This window comes from Sceloporus occidentalis, unplaced genomic scaffold, assembly GCF_023333645.1.
Source record: "Sceloporus occidentalis isolate IW3139 unplaced genomic scaffold, rSceOcc1.0.p SCAF_2, whole genome shotgun sequence".
Taxonomy (NCBI): domain Eukaryota; kingdom Metazoa; phylum Chordata; class Lepidosauria; order Squamata; family Phrynosomatidae; genus Sceloporus; species Sceloporus occidentalis.
In genome coordinates this window covers 263,581,648-263,599,940 of record NW_028316982.1, presented here as the reverse complement: position 1 = coordinate 263,599,940, position 18,293 = coordinate 263,581,648, and the positions used below count along the sequence as shown (strand labels likewise).

At 42.3% G+C, this 18,293-nt stretch overlaps 1 protein-coding gene across 14 annotated transcripts in view; it reads right to left on the bottom strand.

The window, feature by feature from the left end:
• The window catches only part of DLG2 (discs large MAGUK scaffold protein 2), a 1,248,672-nt gene that overhangs the window by 714,850 nt on the left and 515,529 nt on the right, over positions 1-18,293 (bottom strand). The window contains exon 1 of one of the 14 annotated variants that reach the window (XM_089512911.1): positions 1,153-1,747. The exons of 12 other annotated variants lie outside the window; for them this stretch is intronic. In XM_089512911.1, the coding sequence (XP_089369037.1) occupies positions 1,153-1,254 (102 nt within the window). In that variant the 5' untranslated portion in view covers positions 1,255-1,747. Of the gene's footprint in view, positions 1-1,152; positions 1,748-18,293 lie in introns of those variants that run through there. One more of the 14 variants, XM_089512918.1, reaches the window with a different exon arrangement.

Genomic DNA, 18,293 nt, shown 5'->3' with positions numbered 1-18,293 from the left:
ATCATCTTATGAAAACTGGCAGATGCTCTGAAATGAAAAGCCACATGTTCCTTGCCAAACATGGCTTGCATCAGCTAAAACGTGAAGAGATTGTTATTGGTAATTTCTATTGTTATTCATTTTATTGTGCTATATTTGTTTAGACAGCCAACATGGTGCAGTGGTTTGAGCATTGGACTACAACTGTGAAGATCAGAGTTCAATTCCCCACTCAGCCATGGAAACTCATTGAGTGCCCTTGGGTGAGTTACACACTCTCAACCCCAGAAAACTCCACAATAGGGTCAACATAAGTCCAAAACAACTTGAAGTCACACAACAACAACATTTGTTTTGCATTGTTTTCATCTTTGGTGCCATTTTTGGAAGTGTCCACCTTTAAAGATGGCCCAAAGATAATTTTAGTATTTCTGTGGACATTTCTCTTATAGCCAGTCTGGAAGGACTGACTAGTTTCAAAGGTCCTGGGGCTGGCCCTTACCTGGGAGAGGGTGCCACCTCTTGATAGAAAGCCAACTATAACATTCTAAAGAACTGCCATTCAAAGGCACTTCTTCCAAAATCATGCTCTTTCCCCCACCATCTTTTGCAAACCTTTTAGATATCCCAGGATCTTTTTCTGCTCATTGAACTGTACATTTTAAAAAAATCAACCCAAGGGGTGGGGGGGAAATCCCAACTCTGCATTATCTGACATCTCTCGTCTAATTACAAGCAAAGGCTATTTATCGGAAGAGACAATCCGGTTCATTCTTACTACTTCAGGGGTTTTTAAGAACAAGCAGCGATGTCAAACTCTGAGCACAGAAATAGCTGTGTTCTGATGAAGCAATCTTCAGTTCTTTTCATCAAGCAGGCAGCCACTTTCAAGAGAAAATGATATCAAATCCTTTAGATCTCCATTTGGACTGTTCAGGACAATCAGGAGAGCAGCTCACAGAGCAGTTTATTTCTAAATTCTGCTGTACTTATTATACAGCTCCCAAAAAAAGCTTTCCTTAATACAGACACATAGCAGGCACTGTTCTCAGCATGAACCCAAACCCTCCAAGCTTAATTGCTATTTTAAAAAAAGCTAATAATAATGCACAGCACATCTTTGGAAAAGAGAGATGCAGAGGAAACAGAGAAACCTGTCATCCTTCCTCCTACCTTGCATCCAAACATCAACGACAAAGTGTTGTTGGTGCAGGCAACTTTGCAGTGGCAAATCATTGGTGTAACGCGGTCAGAAAAGTGAACAATACGGCACATTCCTTGAGGGCTGCAGCAGAAGCAGCCAACCGGCGGATCAAAAACAAGCAGCCAACACAGCACATGGAGAAAACAACATATTCAGCCCAAGAGCTAGCTAGATTCTTTCACTCCTGCTCTTTCACTCGGCAGTCAGAAGCAGCATCCCAGTCTCTTCGACACCTGTGCCCCCAAGTCAACCATCCCTCTCCTTGGAGATAAATCAGTGCTGCAGCATCTATCATGAAGTGTCAGGATTTCCCCTTATCACAGGGGTGGGGGAACCAATTGTTTTTTAAAAAATCTGCTCTCCCCCTAGCCACTCCACTTTAACACTGAATGAAAAAAATTGAAATGGAGGTAGCACGGCAGGTACAAGAGCATTAGCATGTAAAAGGGCGCCAACGCCTACTCATAATAATCACATAAGATTGTCATGCTAGCTCAAGTGGGCTGAGAAATTATGCGATCGGAAGAAAAAGACTGCAGCTCCTGATTTGGTCAAAAGCCAGTGGTTTGCTGCAATACATAGTCATTGTGGCAAGAAGTCCCCTCGACAGCCTTCAGCCCTTTACTGAGAGGTGTTCCAGAAGGATGTGCTCTCTCTCCCTCCTCCCTTTTGCTACCACCACACTCCCAGTCGATGGGAAGGAGACAGATTGAGCATTACTCCGAAGCAGCGCCAGCCTCCCCCTGGTCTAGAAGCTGAATCTCTGCTGGAAAGAAATCAAAGCTGAATTTGCCGGAGGAAAAAATGACAACTCCACACTGTTGCAAGTAACATTCATATTATCCTCACCAGACACAGAGGGGAGGTGGTGGGGGGGATAGATATCCTCAGGAACAAATTTATCAATAGATGAGTTGGGGTCTGCAAGGGACAGTTGTGCACACACTAAGTCACTTAGAAAGTAAGATGCCTTGGTTTGGTGTTGTGAGTCATCCCCCCAAGGAGAATGGCAGACTGAGCTGTCTGTTCACCAGCTTCAAAGCAACTCCAGGCTATTCAGTTAGACCCATGTGCGACTCTATTGTAAGAAAGGCACTCACTGAGAACCAGTGTAGCACAGTAACCAGAAACTGAGCTTGGATTTCAATGCTTCCAAGAATTCATGAGCTGCCCTGGGCAAATTATGATCCCTGCAACCTCAGGCCTCCATCTGTGATACAGGGCTTATTTTGGTCTACCTTACAGGATGATTGTAAGGGTGGTTTTAAAAACCAAACCTCAATTTATTCAGTGAAGAATTTCTTAAACAGAATGGGAAATGTCTTATGAAAATATTAACATGTCATCATCGTTGCGGTCGTCCGGCTGTCACCTTCTCTCTAGTTAACAAGACAGAAACATGTGTAAAAATACACACATACACACTAACCTATTTAGAAATGTCTTTATTTTGGATTGTATCAACATTCAATACTACCACTTTTTGTAACTGTCAGTTTTTGACAAGTTTATTTTGCATAAACACTTCTGGAACAATGGTTGGTAACTTGTGATCTTCCAGATGTTCTTGGATTGCAACTAGTACAGCGCGCCCACGTTATATATGGGCGTGCTTTATGTGAACTTGAGCGTACGTGCTCAAGCTGCGGGGAGCGCGCGGTGCACAAGGGGCAGCATGTCCTATTCAAATAAATGGGCCGCGCGCCCCTTGCACCCCACATGCTCCTGCGTTGCTGCGCCGGAGCCCCATTCAAATGAATGGGGCTTAAGCATAGGCGGAATTCACCTTGTGCGGGGGGGGGGGTCTGGAACAAATCCCTCGCGTAAGGCAAGGGCCCACTGTACCACTCAGAATCACTGACTGTGCAGGCTAGTTACATTCCATCAACATCTGGGGCAGATATCAACATCTGAGGGGCACACGCACCTCCCAACAATGACCTGGTGGTGCAGTGGTTAAATGCCTCTACTGCAGCCACAGGATTGTGAGTTCGATCCAAGGGGCTCCAACATCCACTCAGCCTTGCATGCTTCTGTAGGTTGTGAAAATTAGTACCCAGCTTGTTGGGGGCAATTAGCTTATACATTGTAAACTGCTTAGGGAGTGCTTAGCTCACTGGTAAGCAGTATAGATATGTACTTGCTATTGCTATGGCTAATGACCTACACCTAGCACAAAGAAGAAACACAGCCATTTAGTCCATTAGCACAATCCCAAAGGAAGGTTGGATAATAAATGCCTAAAAGTCATTACATGGATGAGAGGTATAAAGGAGCATGAGGCTATACCATGATCAGCTGGTTAGTGATACCAGGGTCCACAGGATCTAAGCTGCAAGACTTTCTAATCAGCAGAGACTATGACATGATTTCCCACATACACCCAAACTCCTTTGCTGCCTCCGAGTTCAACTATTATACCCACAATACAATCACAGAATTATAGCACTGGAAGGAATGTCAAAGATCACCTAATCCAACCGTCTGCTTTGCAGGAATCCACACCTAAGGCACCTCAGAGGCATCCAACCAAAGCACCAAATGAAAGAGGTCATCTATTCAATTGCTGCAGACCTCTTTCCACTAGGGAGTCCATTGCACTTTTGAACAGCTCCTACAATCAAAACGTTCTTCCTAATATTTGCGTGGAATATCTTGTAATTCGCACTGGTTCATGCTCTAGCCTGTGAGGCAGCAGCAAACAAGCTTGTTCCATCTTCCACATATTTCAGATATTTAAATATGGATATCATATCATCTTTTAATAATATCTTCTACCAAATAAATGTACCTTTGACCATCTACATGGACCTCTCTGGACATTTTCCAACTCATCAATATCCTTCTTGAGTTGTGGTGCCCAGAACTGGACACATTCTTCCAGGTGAGCTGGCACAGCTGGAGAGGAAATGGATTTTCCTAGAAGCAATGAATTGCAATCCACCATCCCTGTTGCAATTTAAACTAATTGGGTGGAGGCTTCGTTTTGAGTGAGCAAGACCTAGTAACTTTTCAAAAGGCCCACTCCTGGTAGAAATAAAAAAAACTAGAACGTCTTTTAGATCACTGCATCTGCCTGCATTTTTAAACACTTTTTGGATATGTTTCTTTAAAGCCTCAAAATTTACCACTGCATCACACCAGATGACACCACCATTAAATAACGATGGTCCCAAACAGACAAAACGGCATTTATTACAGCACATGTAACAAGATGAAATTTGAGGAGTCCCAGTGTTTGCAAATGTAAGATCTTCATTTTTAAGATAATACACCCTCCAGCTATCCCAGTTTGTTAGGAACAGTCTTAATTAATCCTCTGTCATCCTGTCTTTTTGCCTGCTTTTTACATAATAAATAATAATAATAATAATAATAATAATAAACGTTTTATTTGTATACCGCCCTTCCATAAGATCAGGGCGGTTTACAGCATTTAAAAATACACAAAATTCAATTAAAAACCATATCAAAAATTACATAAATCACACTACAACATAAAGCAAAGAACAAAACAAAAACAACAACAAAAGCCCCCGGGTTAGCCAAACCATTGCCTGTGCGGCCTGTGCGGCGGGGGGGCCTATAGGGACTTAATCGGGGAATGCAATTTGAAACAGGTAGGTCTTCAAATCCCGTTTGAATTGGGCCAAGGAGGTAACTGAGCGGAGCTCTATGGGCAGCGTATTCCAAAGGGCCAGGGCGGCGATGGAAAAAGACCTACTAGAGGTGGAGGATAACCTCGCCCCGGGGACTCTAAGGAGTTGCTGCCCAGATGTTCTGAGGGTGCGAGGCGGAATGTACGGGGAGAGGCGGTCCTTCAGGTATCCTGGGCCCAAGCCATTTAGGACTTTATAGGTCATCACCAGCACCTTGTATTGCGCCCGGAAGCAAATGGGCAGCCAATGGAGGTTTTTTAAAACCGGTGTTATATGGCTGGCCCTGGACATGCCAGTGACCAGCCTAGCTGCCATGTTCTGCACCATTTGAAGCTTCCGGGTTTGGTATAAGGGCTGTCCCATGTAGAGTCCATTGCAGAAATCCTGGGATTTGTAGGTTTATGAGGCATCAGGACTCTTTGGCAGAGAAGACATAAATTCTTGTCAAACTAGAAATCCCAGGATCCATAGAACAGAGCTACAGCACTTAAAGTGGTGTCAACTGCATTATTTCAACAGTGTAGATGGATCCGAATTCTTTAGTTGCAGTGAACATTTTTGGATCATTTTTGGAGGACAATTTGTAGGAACCTGGATGAAAAACCCATTAAGAAAAGCAAAGGAGAGTGACTTGTTTTTGTGGCCAGGTTTCAAATATGCCCAGCAGATGGCACTCAGAGGCTTTTCTAGACTTTGCTCCCTTTTAAAAATTAAGGGGGGAAATGGTGACAGTCAATGGCCTTATGACTTTTAGAAATAAAGTTTCCTACTCCTGAAGCAGAAACCCCATAGAGACCTTGTCCATCTCTAACTGTAAGTAATAAGACTGTCTGAACCTATGGAATCACAGCCTTTGACCCCCCCCCCAAAAAAGTCCTATTTGTTTTTAAACAGTGGTCTCATATTATTGAGGAGAGCCATTCCCAACTCTCCTCTCATGGCTCTCAATTTTCATCTACCTATGCAATCACTGGATTTATTCCCTCACTCTTTGCAGAATGCCCCAAGGCACCCCAACAGCATACCGTCTTTCAAACAAGGATTACACAAAATATTATGTCCAAGATAGTGGGGCCAGCAGAAATTCAGGAAGGCTGTTTAAATAAATTATAGCTAGAGACACAAAAATGCAAATCAGAAGAAATTGGGGTGGGGGGGGGGAGCCCAAAGGCTACTTAAAGAACTAGAATTTCACATCACACCCGAGCCATACCTTCCCACTGTCCCAGTTTGCCAGGAACAATCCCAATTAATCTTCTGTCATTCCACTTTTTCAGACACTTTTAAAATGTCCTGGTTTCTCTTTCCTCATCCCACTTTCCTCTTTTGTCCTAAGCTTACTTCAATTGCTACAAACACAGTTCAAAGTACAAAAGTAGTTTGCAAGTTTGCACTGAACTAAATTTGGGGGAGATGAGAGGAGGAGATGGAATCTTGTCTTTCCCAGTAGGCTCTGGCAAAAGCAAACTACTGCAGCCTCTCCTAGCTTGTGTGTAGTTCTTCATTAATACTTTTTGCCACCTTGATGACACTCTCATGTTTCTTGGCTCCATATGCCCCAGTTTTCATCTAGGCAATGTTGGAGGGTATTTGGAGTCTGAGAGCCAGCATGGCACAGTGGTCTGAGCATTGGACTACAACTCTAGAGATCAAGAGTCTATTCCCAGCTCGGCCATGAAACCCACTGGGTGACTTTGGGTGAGTCACACTTTCTCTGCCTCAGGGGAAGAGCAAATCTCCTCTGAACAAATAATGCGAAGAAAAACCCATGATAGGGTTGCCTTAGGGTCGCCAAAAGTCAGAAACAACTTGAAGGCACATCACACACTCCAGGAACAGGAATAATCAAGGGGGGAATTACTTTTGGGACTTCTTTTCATAGAATCTCCTACTGAGCATGTAATTTAAAAATGAACCTTCTTGCAAGCTTTGTATGCCATAGGGGCTGTGCCACCACTGAATAGGCCCTGAGCTTAGTGAGGGATGCGTGGACCTCTTGAATTTCTTTGATACTGAAATCAGCTTTCAGACTAAACAAACTTCTACTATTGTTCTAGAGCAGTGGTTCCCAAACTTTGGTCCACCATTTGTTTTCGACTTTAGATCTCAGAAGCCCCAGCCAACTTGTCCAACAGTCAGGAATTATGGGAGCTGAAGGCCAAAACACCTGGAGCAAAGGTTGGGAACTAGTGTTCTAGAGCACACAAGGACAATGTTAGTTTCCATCAGCCACTGTTTCCATGTGGTGTCATTACAACTAGAGATCCAATTGGATGATGATGATGATGATGATGATGATGATGATGATGATGATGATGATGATTTATACTCTGCCTCTCCAATTAGATCGAGGTGGCTGACAACATTAAAAGAACATTAACATACAATAAAACACAATATCCCACAAACCCATCCACCTACAATAAAAACAAAACAATTAAATTATTAAAATAATTATTAAAACAAAGGAGGCAGTCAATGGGAGGTGACTGAGATGCTAATCTTGGAAGACCTGCTGGAAGAGATCCATCTTGACTGCTTTTTTAAAGCAGTCAAGATTAGCAATATTCCAGATCTCCTCCGGCAGACCATTCCATAACTTGGAAGTGGCAGAGGAGACAGTCCTCCGGGTAACCGCAGCCAGACTATTTTTGCTGGCTGCAGTAATTTTTTCCCCCAGAGGACTTGAGTGTGTGGGGCGGATTGTATGGGAGAAGGCGATCCTGTAGGTAAGCTGGGCCCAAACCATGAGGGGCTTTAAATGACATAACCAACACCTTGTACTGTGCCAGGAAAATAATAGGCAGCCAGTGGAGGGACTTTAAGATCACTGTTATGTAGTCACCCCTAGATCTCCTGGTGACCAATCTGGCTGTTATGTTCTGAACGAATTGAAGTTTCTGGACTAGGTACAAGGGTAGCCCTATGTAGAGCACATTGCAGAAATCAAGTCATGAGGTTTCCAGCACGTGCACCACAATTTTTAGGTCCCCAAGTTCCAGGAAGGTATGCAGCTGGCATATCAGCCGAAGCTGATAACAAGCACTCCTGGCCATCACATCTATCTGAGCTGACATCTGAAATGATGAGTCCAGGAGCATCCCCAAGCTGCGAACACAGTCCTTTAGGAGAAGTGTGACCCCATCCAGGACTGGTTGACAAACCTTTATACCCAGATTAGGGCCTTTAATAATGAGTACCTTCATTTTATCTGGATTCAGTTTCACTCTGTTTTTCCTCATCCAGTCCATTACCGCCTCAAGGCATTCATTCAAAGGGGAGATGCCATCCTTAGTTGACACTGTAGTCCGAGGCATGTAGAGATATATCTGGGTGTCATCAGCATACTGAGAACACCCCGCCCCATGCCTCCGGATGATCTCTCCCAGCGGTTTCATGTAGATATTAAATAGCAGAGGTCTATTGGAGGGGGCTTCCTGGGACATGGGACAAGACCTTAATGGTTGTGGCACCCTACTTCTTCTTAGGGGCTAAGGCTGGATCTGCACTGCAGAAATGATCTGGTTTGATACCACTTTAACTGCCACCCAAACGGATTATTTCTGCAGTGCAGATGCAGCCTCAATTAACACTGATGACCTCATTTCTATGCCAAGTTAAAACATGGCTTTTTATTCATTGTGTCTCATAACTTTATTCTACCAGCACATATAGAAGATTTCTTTAAACTATTTCAATTTGTCCCACATTGTTTAATATGTTTTTCAACAGGATGTTTTACATTGTGTAAATGGACACATCATATACTCCCTGGTGAGCCTCTGATACTGGGCAGGATATTTTTAAAAATCAAATTAAATTAGTATATGGTCCTCCCACACTTCCCCATGACTCCCACCTACCATCTGCAACCTGGGATGGCTGCTTAGGTTGTTGCTACAGTGCAGAAATAATGATTTTGATGCCACTTTATGTGTCATGGCTCCATCCTATGACTCCTAGGATTTGTAGTTTGTTGTGGCACCAGAGCTCTCTGACAGAGAAGGCTAAATATCACACAAAATTACAAATCCCAGAATTCTATAGCAATGAGCCACGGCAGCTAGAGTAGTGTCGAACTGCATTAATTCTGCAGTGTAGATTCAGCCTAGGCCACAACCAGTACTTTGAATAATGACTGGAAATGCACCAATAGTCAATAAATCTGTTTCAGCAAGGGAGTTATATGTACCCACAACCAGTCCTAGTCAGTAGTTTGGCCACAACGTTTTGGACCCGATAAAATTTCCAAACAGTTTCCTAAGGCAGCCCCATGTACAATATCTTGTGGTTGTGTGCATACAAATAATTTCTGGCTTATGGTGACATTAAGGCAAACCTGTCATGGGCAAGTTGCTTCGGGGGGGGGGGGGGTGTTATTGGGTCAGAGGCTGGGAGATTGCGACTTGCCCAAGCTCACCCAGTGGGTCTCATGGCTGAGTGGGGATTTCAACCCTGATCTCCAGAGTCATAGTCCAACGTTCAAACCACTACATCATGCTGGTGTCTTGTGGAGTGTGATACAGTAATACAAATGGGGTATAATCAAGGCATGTGTTACTGCGACCAGATATGACATCTCAAGGAACCAGCGTAGCTGGAGCACTTATGCCAAGCGTTGGTGTAAATTTAGAAAAAGAAGTGTGGTTTCCATGACAATCCATTCCATAGCTACAATTCCAGGAGCCACTACCATTTCAAAAATGAATCACACTGTTGCCTGAAAGGTGGGAGTGTGCAGAACTACAACCCAGCTGATCAGCAGTGTGGCATGGGGGTGGCATTTCAATATATCCCAGAGGAGTCATTCCCCAGGAATGTGCCCTCAAAAAAAAAAAAGCAATTTCTGAGGATTATTAGGATTCCTGATACTCCACCATGCAACAGCACCTGAGAGATGAAAATGTTCTCTGTTGTCCCTAAAAGAACCACATTTCTTCCATGAAGAATGGCAGTTAAAATGGAACCATACTACTATAATCATGCAGGATGAAAGGGCCCGATATGCTGATTTATTTCCAAGACCTAAAGAGCAAAAATAGACAATTACACATTAAAGTTAGAATCATCCAAACCATGTCATTCCCTATTGCTATGTATTAATGTGAGAGCTGGACAGTGAGGAACATGGATAGCAAGAAAATAAGTTTATTTGAGATGTGGTGCTGGAGAAGAGTTCTGAGAATACCATGGACAGCCAAAAAGACAAACAAATGGGTCCTTGAACAGATCAAGCCTGAAATGCCCCTAGAAGCCAAGATGATCAAATTAAGACTGTTGTACCTTGGCCACATCATGACAAGGCACAACTCACTAGAAAAGACAATAATTCTGGGAAATGTTGAGGGTAGTAGAAACAGAGGAAGACCCCATGCTAGATGGGTAGGTTCAGAGAGGCCATAGCCATGAATCTGTAAGACTTGAGCAGATCAGTGGAGGACAGGGGGTCTTGGAGATGTCTCATCCACCAGGCTGTCATGAATAGAGGTTGACTCAGCAGTTAACAACAACAGCAACAACAAACTCGATATAAAGTGGGGTTTCAAGCACATGCCCATACTAGTGCCCATCTCTCTGTTAGGGAAAAGTAACAGAAGCTGAGAGGAGTTGCAGCCCCCTCTCCAAATTTTCTTTCTGAGAACTCAACAACCATTAGCAATAGCATTTACATTTCTATACCTCTTAATAGTGAACTCAGCACTCCCTAAGTGGTTTACAATCTGTAAGCCAATTGCCCCCAACAATCTGGGTACTCATTTTACCGACCTACGAAAAGATGGAAGGCTGAGTCAACCTTGGAGCCCTGGAATTGAACTCACAACGCTGTGGCTGCAGTACCAGCATTTACCCACTGCACCACCAGAGCGCATCATGAGAAGCCATTTCTTTCTCATGTAGGACAGAACCGTCATACAGCTTGGCCTAGTATCATACCATCCATTGGAGTAGGGGATCCCATCCCATTCTCAGTTGGTAAGTAAGCTTCAAGTACCAGTCAAGTACATGAAATCATAGGTTTATAGCATCACAAGGTATCACAAAGTCAATCCAATACAACTGTCTGCAAAGGAAGAAGTCCATTGTTACACTACCCTCCATCCATCCTCTCCAATGAAGGAGAGTCCAACATCTCCAAGGGAGTCAATTGTTCACTCAAATGGCTCTTACCACTACAAAATTCTTCCTAACGTTTAGGTGGAATCTCTTTTCTTGTCATTTTCATCTATTGATTCATCCCATGCTCTAGAGCAACAGAAAGCAAACTCACTCCATCATCCACATGACATGAAGATGGCTATAATTTCTGATCATTTTGTTGTTGTTTTAATTTTGCAGTAATTGTTACCCACTTTAGAGTATATTTCTATGCACCGGTGTGGGTTGGATGAATCAGCATTAAATGGGATGGGTGAATCAGTAGTTTTCCAGCCCATGTCATACGTTAGGCTCACGAAGTCAAAGATGGCTGAAATATTAACAGTATTAAAAGTATAGTATTACAATATTTCTTTTGAGGCACAATTCCAAACAGACATTTCTTTATATAAATAGGTCTTGTTGATATACAGAAAGACAATTCAGAAGAGCTTTCTGAACAATCTCTACTTTCCTTCTGATGATTAAATTCTGTTGCTGATTAAGTGTCTTCCTGTCCAAGCTGGAATTTACAGTTAGGTTGATATCTATACACTCTACATGCAATATTTTTGGACTACCTTTTACATGGAATAGCCTATAGCTATAGACCGGGGGGGGGGGGGGACCAGCATGGTTTGAGCATTGGACTACAACTCGGCAGATCAGGGTTCAGTTCCAGAAATCCACATGATAGGTTTCCTTAGGGATATTGAAAGTCAGAAACAACTTGAAGGCACACAGCAATAACATAGACCAAAAGTGAAGAACATGTGACCTTTCAGAAGTTGGGCTGTGTGATTTTATGTGATTCTGTTTATCAGAGCAATTAAGATAAAATATGGTTATATATGTAATGTTTAACCATACATGGCTTATTTTTTTTAAAAAAATCCAAAAAGCAAACCTTGACTGAGTCACTTTACATAAAGAACACCATTTCACTACACAATTATTTATACTGGGACTTGAGCATCCACGGATTTTGGTATCCATGGGAAATCCTGGAACCAAACTGCAACAGATACCAAGGGTTGTGTCTCCCTTATCTGAAAAGTTTGGGACCAAAAGGGTTTTGGCTTTCGGGGATTTTTTTCTTTTCAGATTTTGGAATATTTACATATACTGTACATCATGAGATATCCTGGAGATGGAACCCATGTATAAATATGAAATTTATTTATGTCTGGTATACACCTTATACATATAGGTAGAATTCAAAGATATAGCCATGTTAGTCTGTAGAATCAGTATCTAGAAACTCCCAGAAAGGCAAAACTCCCAGAAAGGCAGTTCTTTCAGTCCTACTATCATCAGAGGCTTGCCTGGTTGGGATGTGAGAGAAGACCTTCTCACTGGTTGCTCCTAGGGCTAGTCTATACATGTGTATTTTGTGAATTGCTCTGGATTCTCACACATTCGCATCAAGACTAAATTGTCTTCACTTTCCTGTGCAAATTTGCACCTATTTGCCCTCCCTCTGCCGAAAATGCACAGCCATGTGAATCCATGCAAAGCAGATCCATGTGATAATGCACAATCTCATGGATACTCCAGTAAAAATTGTGTATGTTTCATTACCAATTTGTAAGCTGCTCTGAGAGCATTTCTGAAGAGCAGGTTATAAATACAATAAATAGTAAATAATAATGTATAAATCCTTTTTTCAGTGGAGTTTATGAAGTCTCCGCTGCCGCTGTAAAAGCCTGGATTCCTCCAAATTGCCCATGGCCAGATCACAGTCTATTTGATTCGAATGAGGAATATTTTAATTGTGTAGGTAAACCCCTAGGCCAGTGATTCCCAGACTTTGGTCCTCCAGTTCTTTTTGGGCTTCAACTCCCAGGAGCCCCAGCCAACTTTTTTTTTTAAATAGTTTATTTCATTAAAAAAAACACAGTACAAATACATAACATATACATACAGATATACAGAATATGTAAACACTTGACACTTATATCCTTTCATATCTCCCACTTCTACTTACATTCTCCATCTCCCATATGACAAACAACAAACAGCATAAATCTTCCTGTAACTTCAGGTAGCCTTATATCCACTGAAATCTAAATAGTGTTATAACTTGATTACTTCTCATTTCCTTAAGAGCCAACTTGACCAACAGTCAGGAATCCTGGGAAATGAAGTCCAAAACATCTAGAGAATAAAAGTTTAGGAACCATTGCCCTAGACTGTGGAACTCCCTACCACAAGTTGCCAGCTTCCCTCCCTTTCTGTTGCCTTGCCTGCTGGCACTTAAAAGTCCTATTTATTCAGGTTGATGTTTGGTACGCAAACTCTTCCAATGCTGTTAAGGGACTCACTGAATGGATGGTAGTGATGTTCTTTACTGTTGCATTTTAAATTTATTTGCTTTCACGTTATGCTTTAGCATTTTCCTTTTAACCTGCATTTTATTATATTTAATCGCCTTGAATGTCATCTTGCGAAGAAAGATATGGTATAAATAAGAATAAATGAATAAATAAATATTAAATAATGCTTGCTTTAAAAGAAACAGAGAACTGGGTAGTGCAGGTGCAGACATCACCTTTATTTTTGGGGAGACAATATGAGAGCCAGGTTTGGGTGTTGGATTAGAACTCTAGAGACCAGGGTTCAATTCCCAGCTTAGCCATGAAAACCACTGGATGATGTACATGCTCCCAGCCTCAAGGGAAGGCAATGGCACAATTCCTCTGAACAAATATTGGCAAGAAAACCCCATGATAAGTTCACCTTAGAGTCACCATATGTTGGAAACAACTTGAAGGCACAACATCAAAAACTACAATATGAGAGTAATGTAGGACTGGATCAAGTCCCCCTCAAATTTATTTGAAATTTTTTTAAGACCAGCAAGGTGGATGTTACTGACCTAGAGTTGGATGGGATTACTTTTTTATATTACCATCCCCAGAATTCCCCAGTCACCATGCATCCTGCTCATGCTGGTTGGGGGACTCTGGGAAGTAGTGCAAAAAGAAACCGACTCCATCTCTGTATTGCATTCCTTCCAGCAGTTGACAGATGCAAATGTGGATGGAAAGATTTGAAACATGATCAAAAACATGTTTTTTTGAGTATGGAAGAACTCTGATGAGAAGAATCCTAGACTGACAAGAATCTTCACAGTTTGGGCCTTATTTTGTGCAAAATTCACATGTGGTTGTTTTGCACAGACAACAGTATTTTATCCACAGGATAAAGGCTTTTTTTAACATATAAAATAATATCCTTTGCAGAAATACCATTTTCTGTTCAGAAAAGGGTGTTTCTTGTGCAGCAATTGCTGCAATTGGGGCATTCCATGCAAAATCCACATGTGGATGTTCTGCACAGAAAACATCTTTTCTACATTTGGTTTTAAAAGCAGCTGGGAAAGTGGGATGACAGAGAAATAACAGGGATGGTCCCCTAAAAATTGGGACAGTTGGAGGGTACAGTACCGATCAAAGACCAAATAAAGCAGTTGTTTAACATTCTTAGGCGCCTTACAGATGGGCCTAAGTGGCGCCGTCGTTGCGCCAGGAATACTCGGCCAGACGGGCGCGGCCATCTTGACGTAACGGACGCACAGCGTCCGGACATCTAAACCCGGAAGAGCCGTCACGAGTGTGCGCTTTGGCACTTGCGGCGGCTCTTCCGGGTTGCCGGAAGGAGTGCGATTTCTGCACTCCTTTTTTGCAGCGCGGAGGAGTCGCGTGGTTTGGCTGCTGCGGCTCCTCCGCGCTGCAACCGGCAGCGGCCCAAGACCGCCCCTTTTGGGCGGTCTGTAATGGGCCTTAGATAGGAAACTATCTGTCCTCACCTGTTTTCTTACTCTGCAGCTTAAGAGTGCTGTTGATCATTAAAAAAAAAACAGGTGTTAGCCAGCTGCAGATAGTGTCCCAACATTTTAATGCATTCTGCATAAATCTATTAATATATCAATGTATTCATATATAAAAGAAAACACAAACAAAGAAATCCTCCAGACGATTGAAAGAGTTGTGGTTGTATTCGATTTGGAAACATTAGCTCATTAGAGGTACTTGGGTTGTTTGTTTGTTTTTAAATGGTCAAAACAATCAGAAATTCAAAACAATTAATCACTCCCACCAAGAAACTTAGAAAGTAATTCAGAATGTACCAAGAGTAGAAATACAGTCTTTTCTCGTGACAAGGGAAAGAAGGAGTGAAAGTGCTCCAACTCTAGCTAAGATTTTACACCCAGGAGAAGGCAAGGTTACACTCAGGAAGTTACGTGGTGATTGCACAATGCCACCTCATTTGAGAATTGAAGTGTTGTACAATTATTACTATTACATTTATTGTGCACTGTTGCACTGAATGTGAAACCTATTTTGTGCGGGCAATGCATAACCAATGCATAATTGTACCACAAGCGTAAATCTGCTTCTGCAAACCTGAATGCATTGCAGACATTCCACATTGAACAAATATATCCAATCACTTCCATAGGGGAACCTACATATGCATACGTCACCAATAGCATCTTAGTCATGACTTTACCTTTATTGCCGCAGGTGTTTCAGTGCTGCATGCTTGCCAAAAAAAGTGGCATTTTAAGAACAATTCCATACTTTGATTGGAGATTTCAAAACAACAATGGACTGGCCAACACTCTAGGAGAGCATAAAGTTTTGTCATCCAGACACGTCTAGAGGATGGGTGACTATGGGCTCATCTACGCTGGAAATAATGCAGTTTGACACTACTTTAAGTTTTCTTTCTCTTCAAAGAGCAACATTTTTACCCAAAATTCATGTTTTATGTAATACAAAGCCTGTGATTATTGCACTTTCCCTCCCCAAAAGACACATTTGATCTTGGGAATGCTACTGCTTGTGAAAATGGTTGTGCAACCAGTTTGCCAATTGATTGTGCAATTGACTCTGCAAAGGTTTGCACAACCAGCTCTGAAACTTCTTACACAGTAGATGTAGAGAGTCAGAAACTAGGTACCCTTATGTAGAGAGTCAGAAACTAGGTACCTTCAAATACAACATGATTCACAATGGTGGAATATGATCATGGGATATTGTCCATGATCCAATATGAGAAGAATCTCAGATAATTAACTCATGCCTAATAACTATGAGATTAACAGAAGTGGCTTTTAAATCACAATTATAATTGCAAAATAGCCCCTCTGATACTACTATCACATGACATCACTTTCAACCTGTACCTGCTGTATCCCCCAAATATGGTTAGGGTGTCCCTTTTCATTTATGAGGAGAAAGCCATCAATGAGCTCCCAACTGTATTGCAGTCCCATTAGTTCTCAGGTGTGAAATGTCGATGCCACAGCAGTTGCAATATTGGAGTCTCACTCTTCTCTTTTCCCCTTCTCCCCTGTCCTCTTCACAATTCCCAAGCATCCAGATATTCTTTAAAATTTTTGTCCATTTCTTTTGTTTTTGTTTTTTTTAAAAAAAATGCAAATCACATTGGCATAATTCCAATATTGCATAAAATAATATATTTTTTTAAAAAACCTTGAAAAGCATAGGATAGAGCAGGAAGGTGGTATTAAGGTGGAATGTGGGGGAAAAGCACAGTGGCAGAAATTGCCCCAGTTGTTTGATTGACAAGCTGTGTGTTGATAGCTGATCACAAACCAGTATGTTTCAGTTTTCTTTAACTAGCACAATTGCTGTGAGACTGGAGCTCATATGATAATAGCCTATGGCTTGCCATTACATTTGGCTAGAAAAGCTACAGATATGGACCGGAGTGGGGGTTATTTGGCCTGCCAGTGATTTGGGATTCAGCTCCCAGAAGCACCAGACACCAGAACCAACAGCAAGGGATAATAATAATAATAATAATAATAATAATAATAATAAATTTTATTTATATACTGCTTTTCCAAAAGATCAAAGCGGTTTACATAGAGTTTAAAACCAATTACTAAAACATCATAAAATAGATAAAACCAAGAGCACTAAATACAATATACAGTCTAAAAACAATCATTCAATCAATCAAAAGGGTGAGGTTGAGAGCCAATGGGATCAAGTACATAACTTCATTTTCCAGGAGGGAAGGCTTTACAGAAGAGGAAGGTTTTAAGTCTCTTTTTAAATGTTTCCAGGGGGTTGATCAGATGGAGCTCCTCGGGAAGATTGTTCCAGATTTGTGGGGCCGCTACTGAGAAGGCCATCTGGGAAGTAATAACATATTTAGAAGGTGGAATTTCCAATAAGTACTTCCCGGTTGTTCTGAGTGTGCGGGGCGGATTATATGGGGAGACGCCATCCCTCAAGTAACTCGGGCCCAAGCCATGTAGGGCTTTATAGGTAATAACCAACACCTTATATTGTGCTCGGAAGCAAATAGACAGCCAGTGCAGATCTTTCAGAATAGGTGTTATATGGTCAAACCTGGACGCACCGGTGACCAATCTGGCTGCCATATTTTGTACTAACTGAAGCTTCCGGGCTTGGTACAAGGGTTGCCCCATGTAGAGCGCATTACAGAAATCCAAGCGAGAGGTTACCACAGCATGTACCACAGTTTAATAATAATAATTTAATAATTTGTTTTATTTATATACCGCTATTCCAAAGATCATAGCGGTGAACAGCAAGTAAGCTAATTAGCAAGTAAGCTAATTTGCCCCCAACAGTCTGGGTACTCATTTTAGCGACCTCGGAAGGATGCAAGCCTGAGTCGAGCTTGGGCCCTTTTGCTGGTCTTGAACTCGCAACCTTGTGGTTTTGAGTGAATGGCTGCAGTACAGGCATTTAACCACTGCGCCACCAGGGCTCCTTTCAAGGTCCCTTTGGCCCAGGTAGGGTCGCAGTTGGCGTATCAACCAAAGTTGAAGCAAGCACTTCTGACCGTCGAATCTACTTGAGATGTCAGTTGTAGGGACGAGTCCAGAAGTACTCCTAAACTGTGAACTTCGTCCTTCAGAGGAAGTGTGACCCCATTCAGGACCAGTGGACAAATTTCCTTCCCCCGGCCTGGGGAACCTATCACCAGTACTTCCGTTTTCTCTGGATTCAAACTGAGTTTGTTTTCCCTCGTCCAGCCCATTACCAACCCCAGGCAGGCATTCAGAGGAGGGACGCCATCCTTAGTCACTGCATCAGTCGGGGACACAGAGAAACATATTTGGGTGTCATCAACATACTGATAACACCGCGCCCAGTGTCTCCGGATGATCTCTCCCAGCAGTTTCATGTAAATGTTAAACAAAGTGGGGGACAAAATAGCTCCCTGAGGGACACCAGATGTCAGTTCCCTCTTAGAGGAGCAAGTGTCCCCCAGCTGCACCATCTGGAATTTGCTCGAGAGGTAGG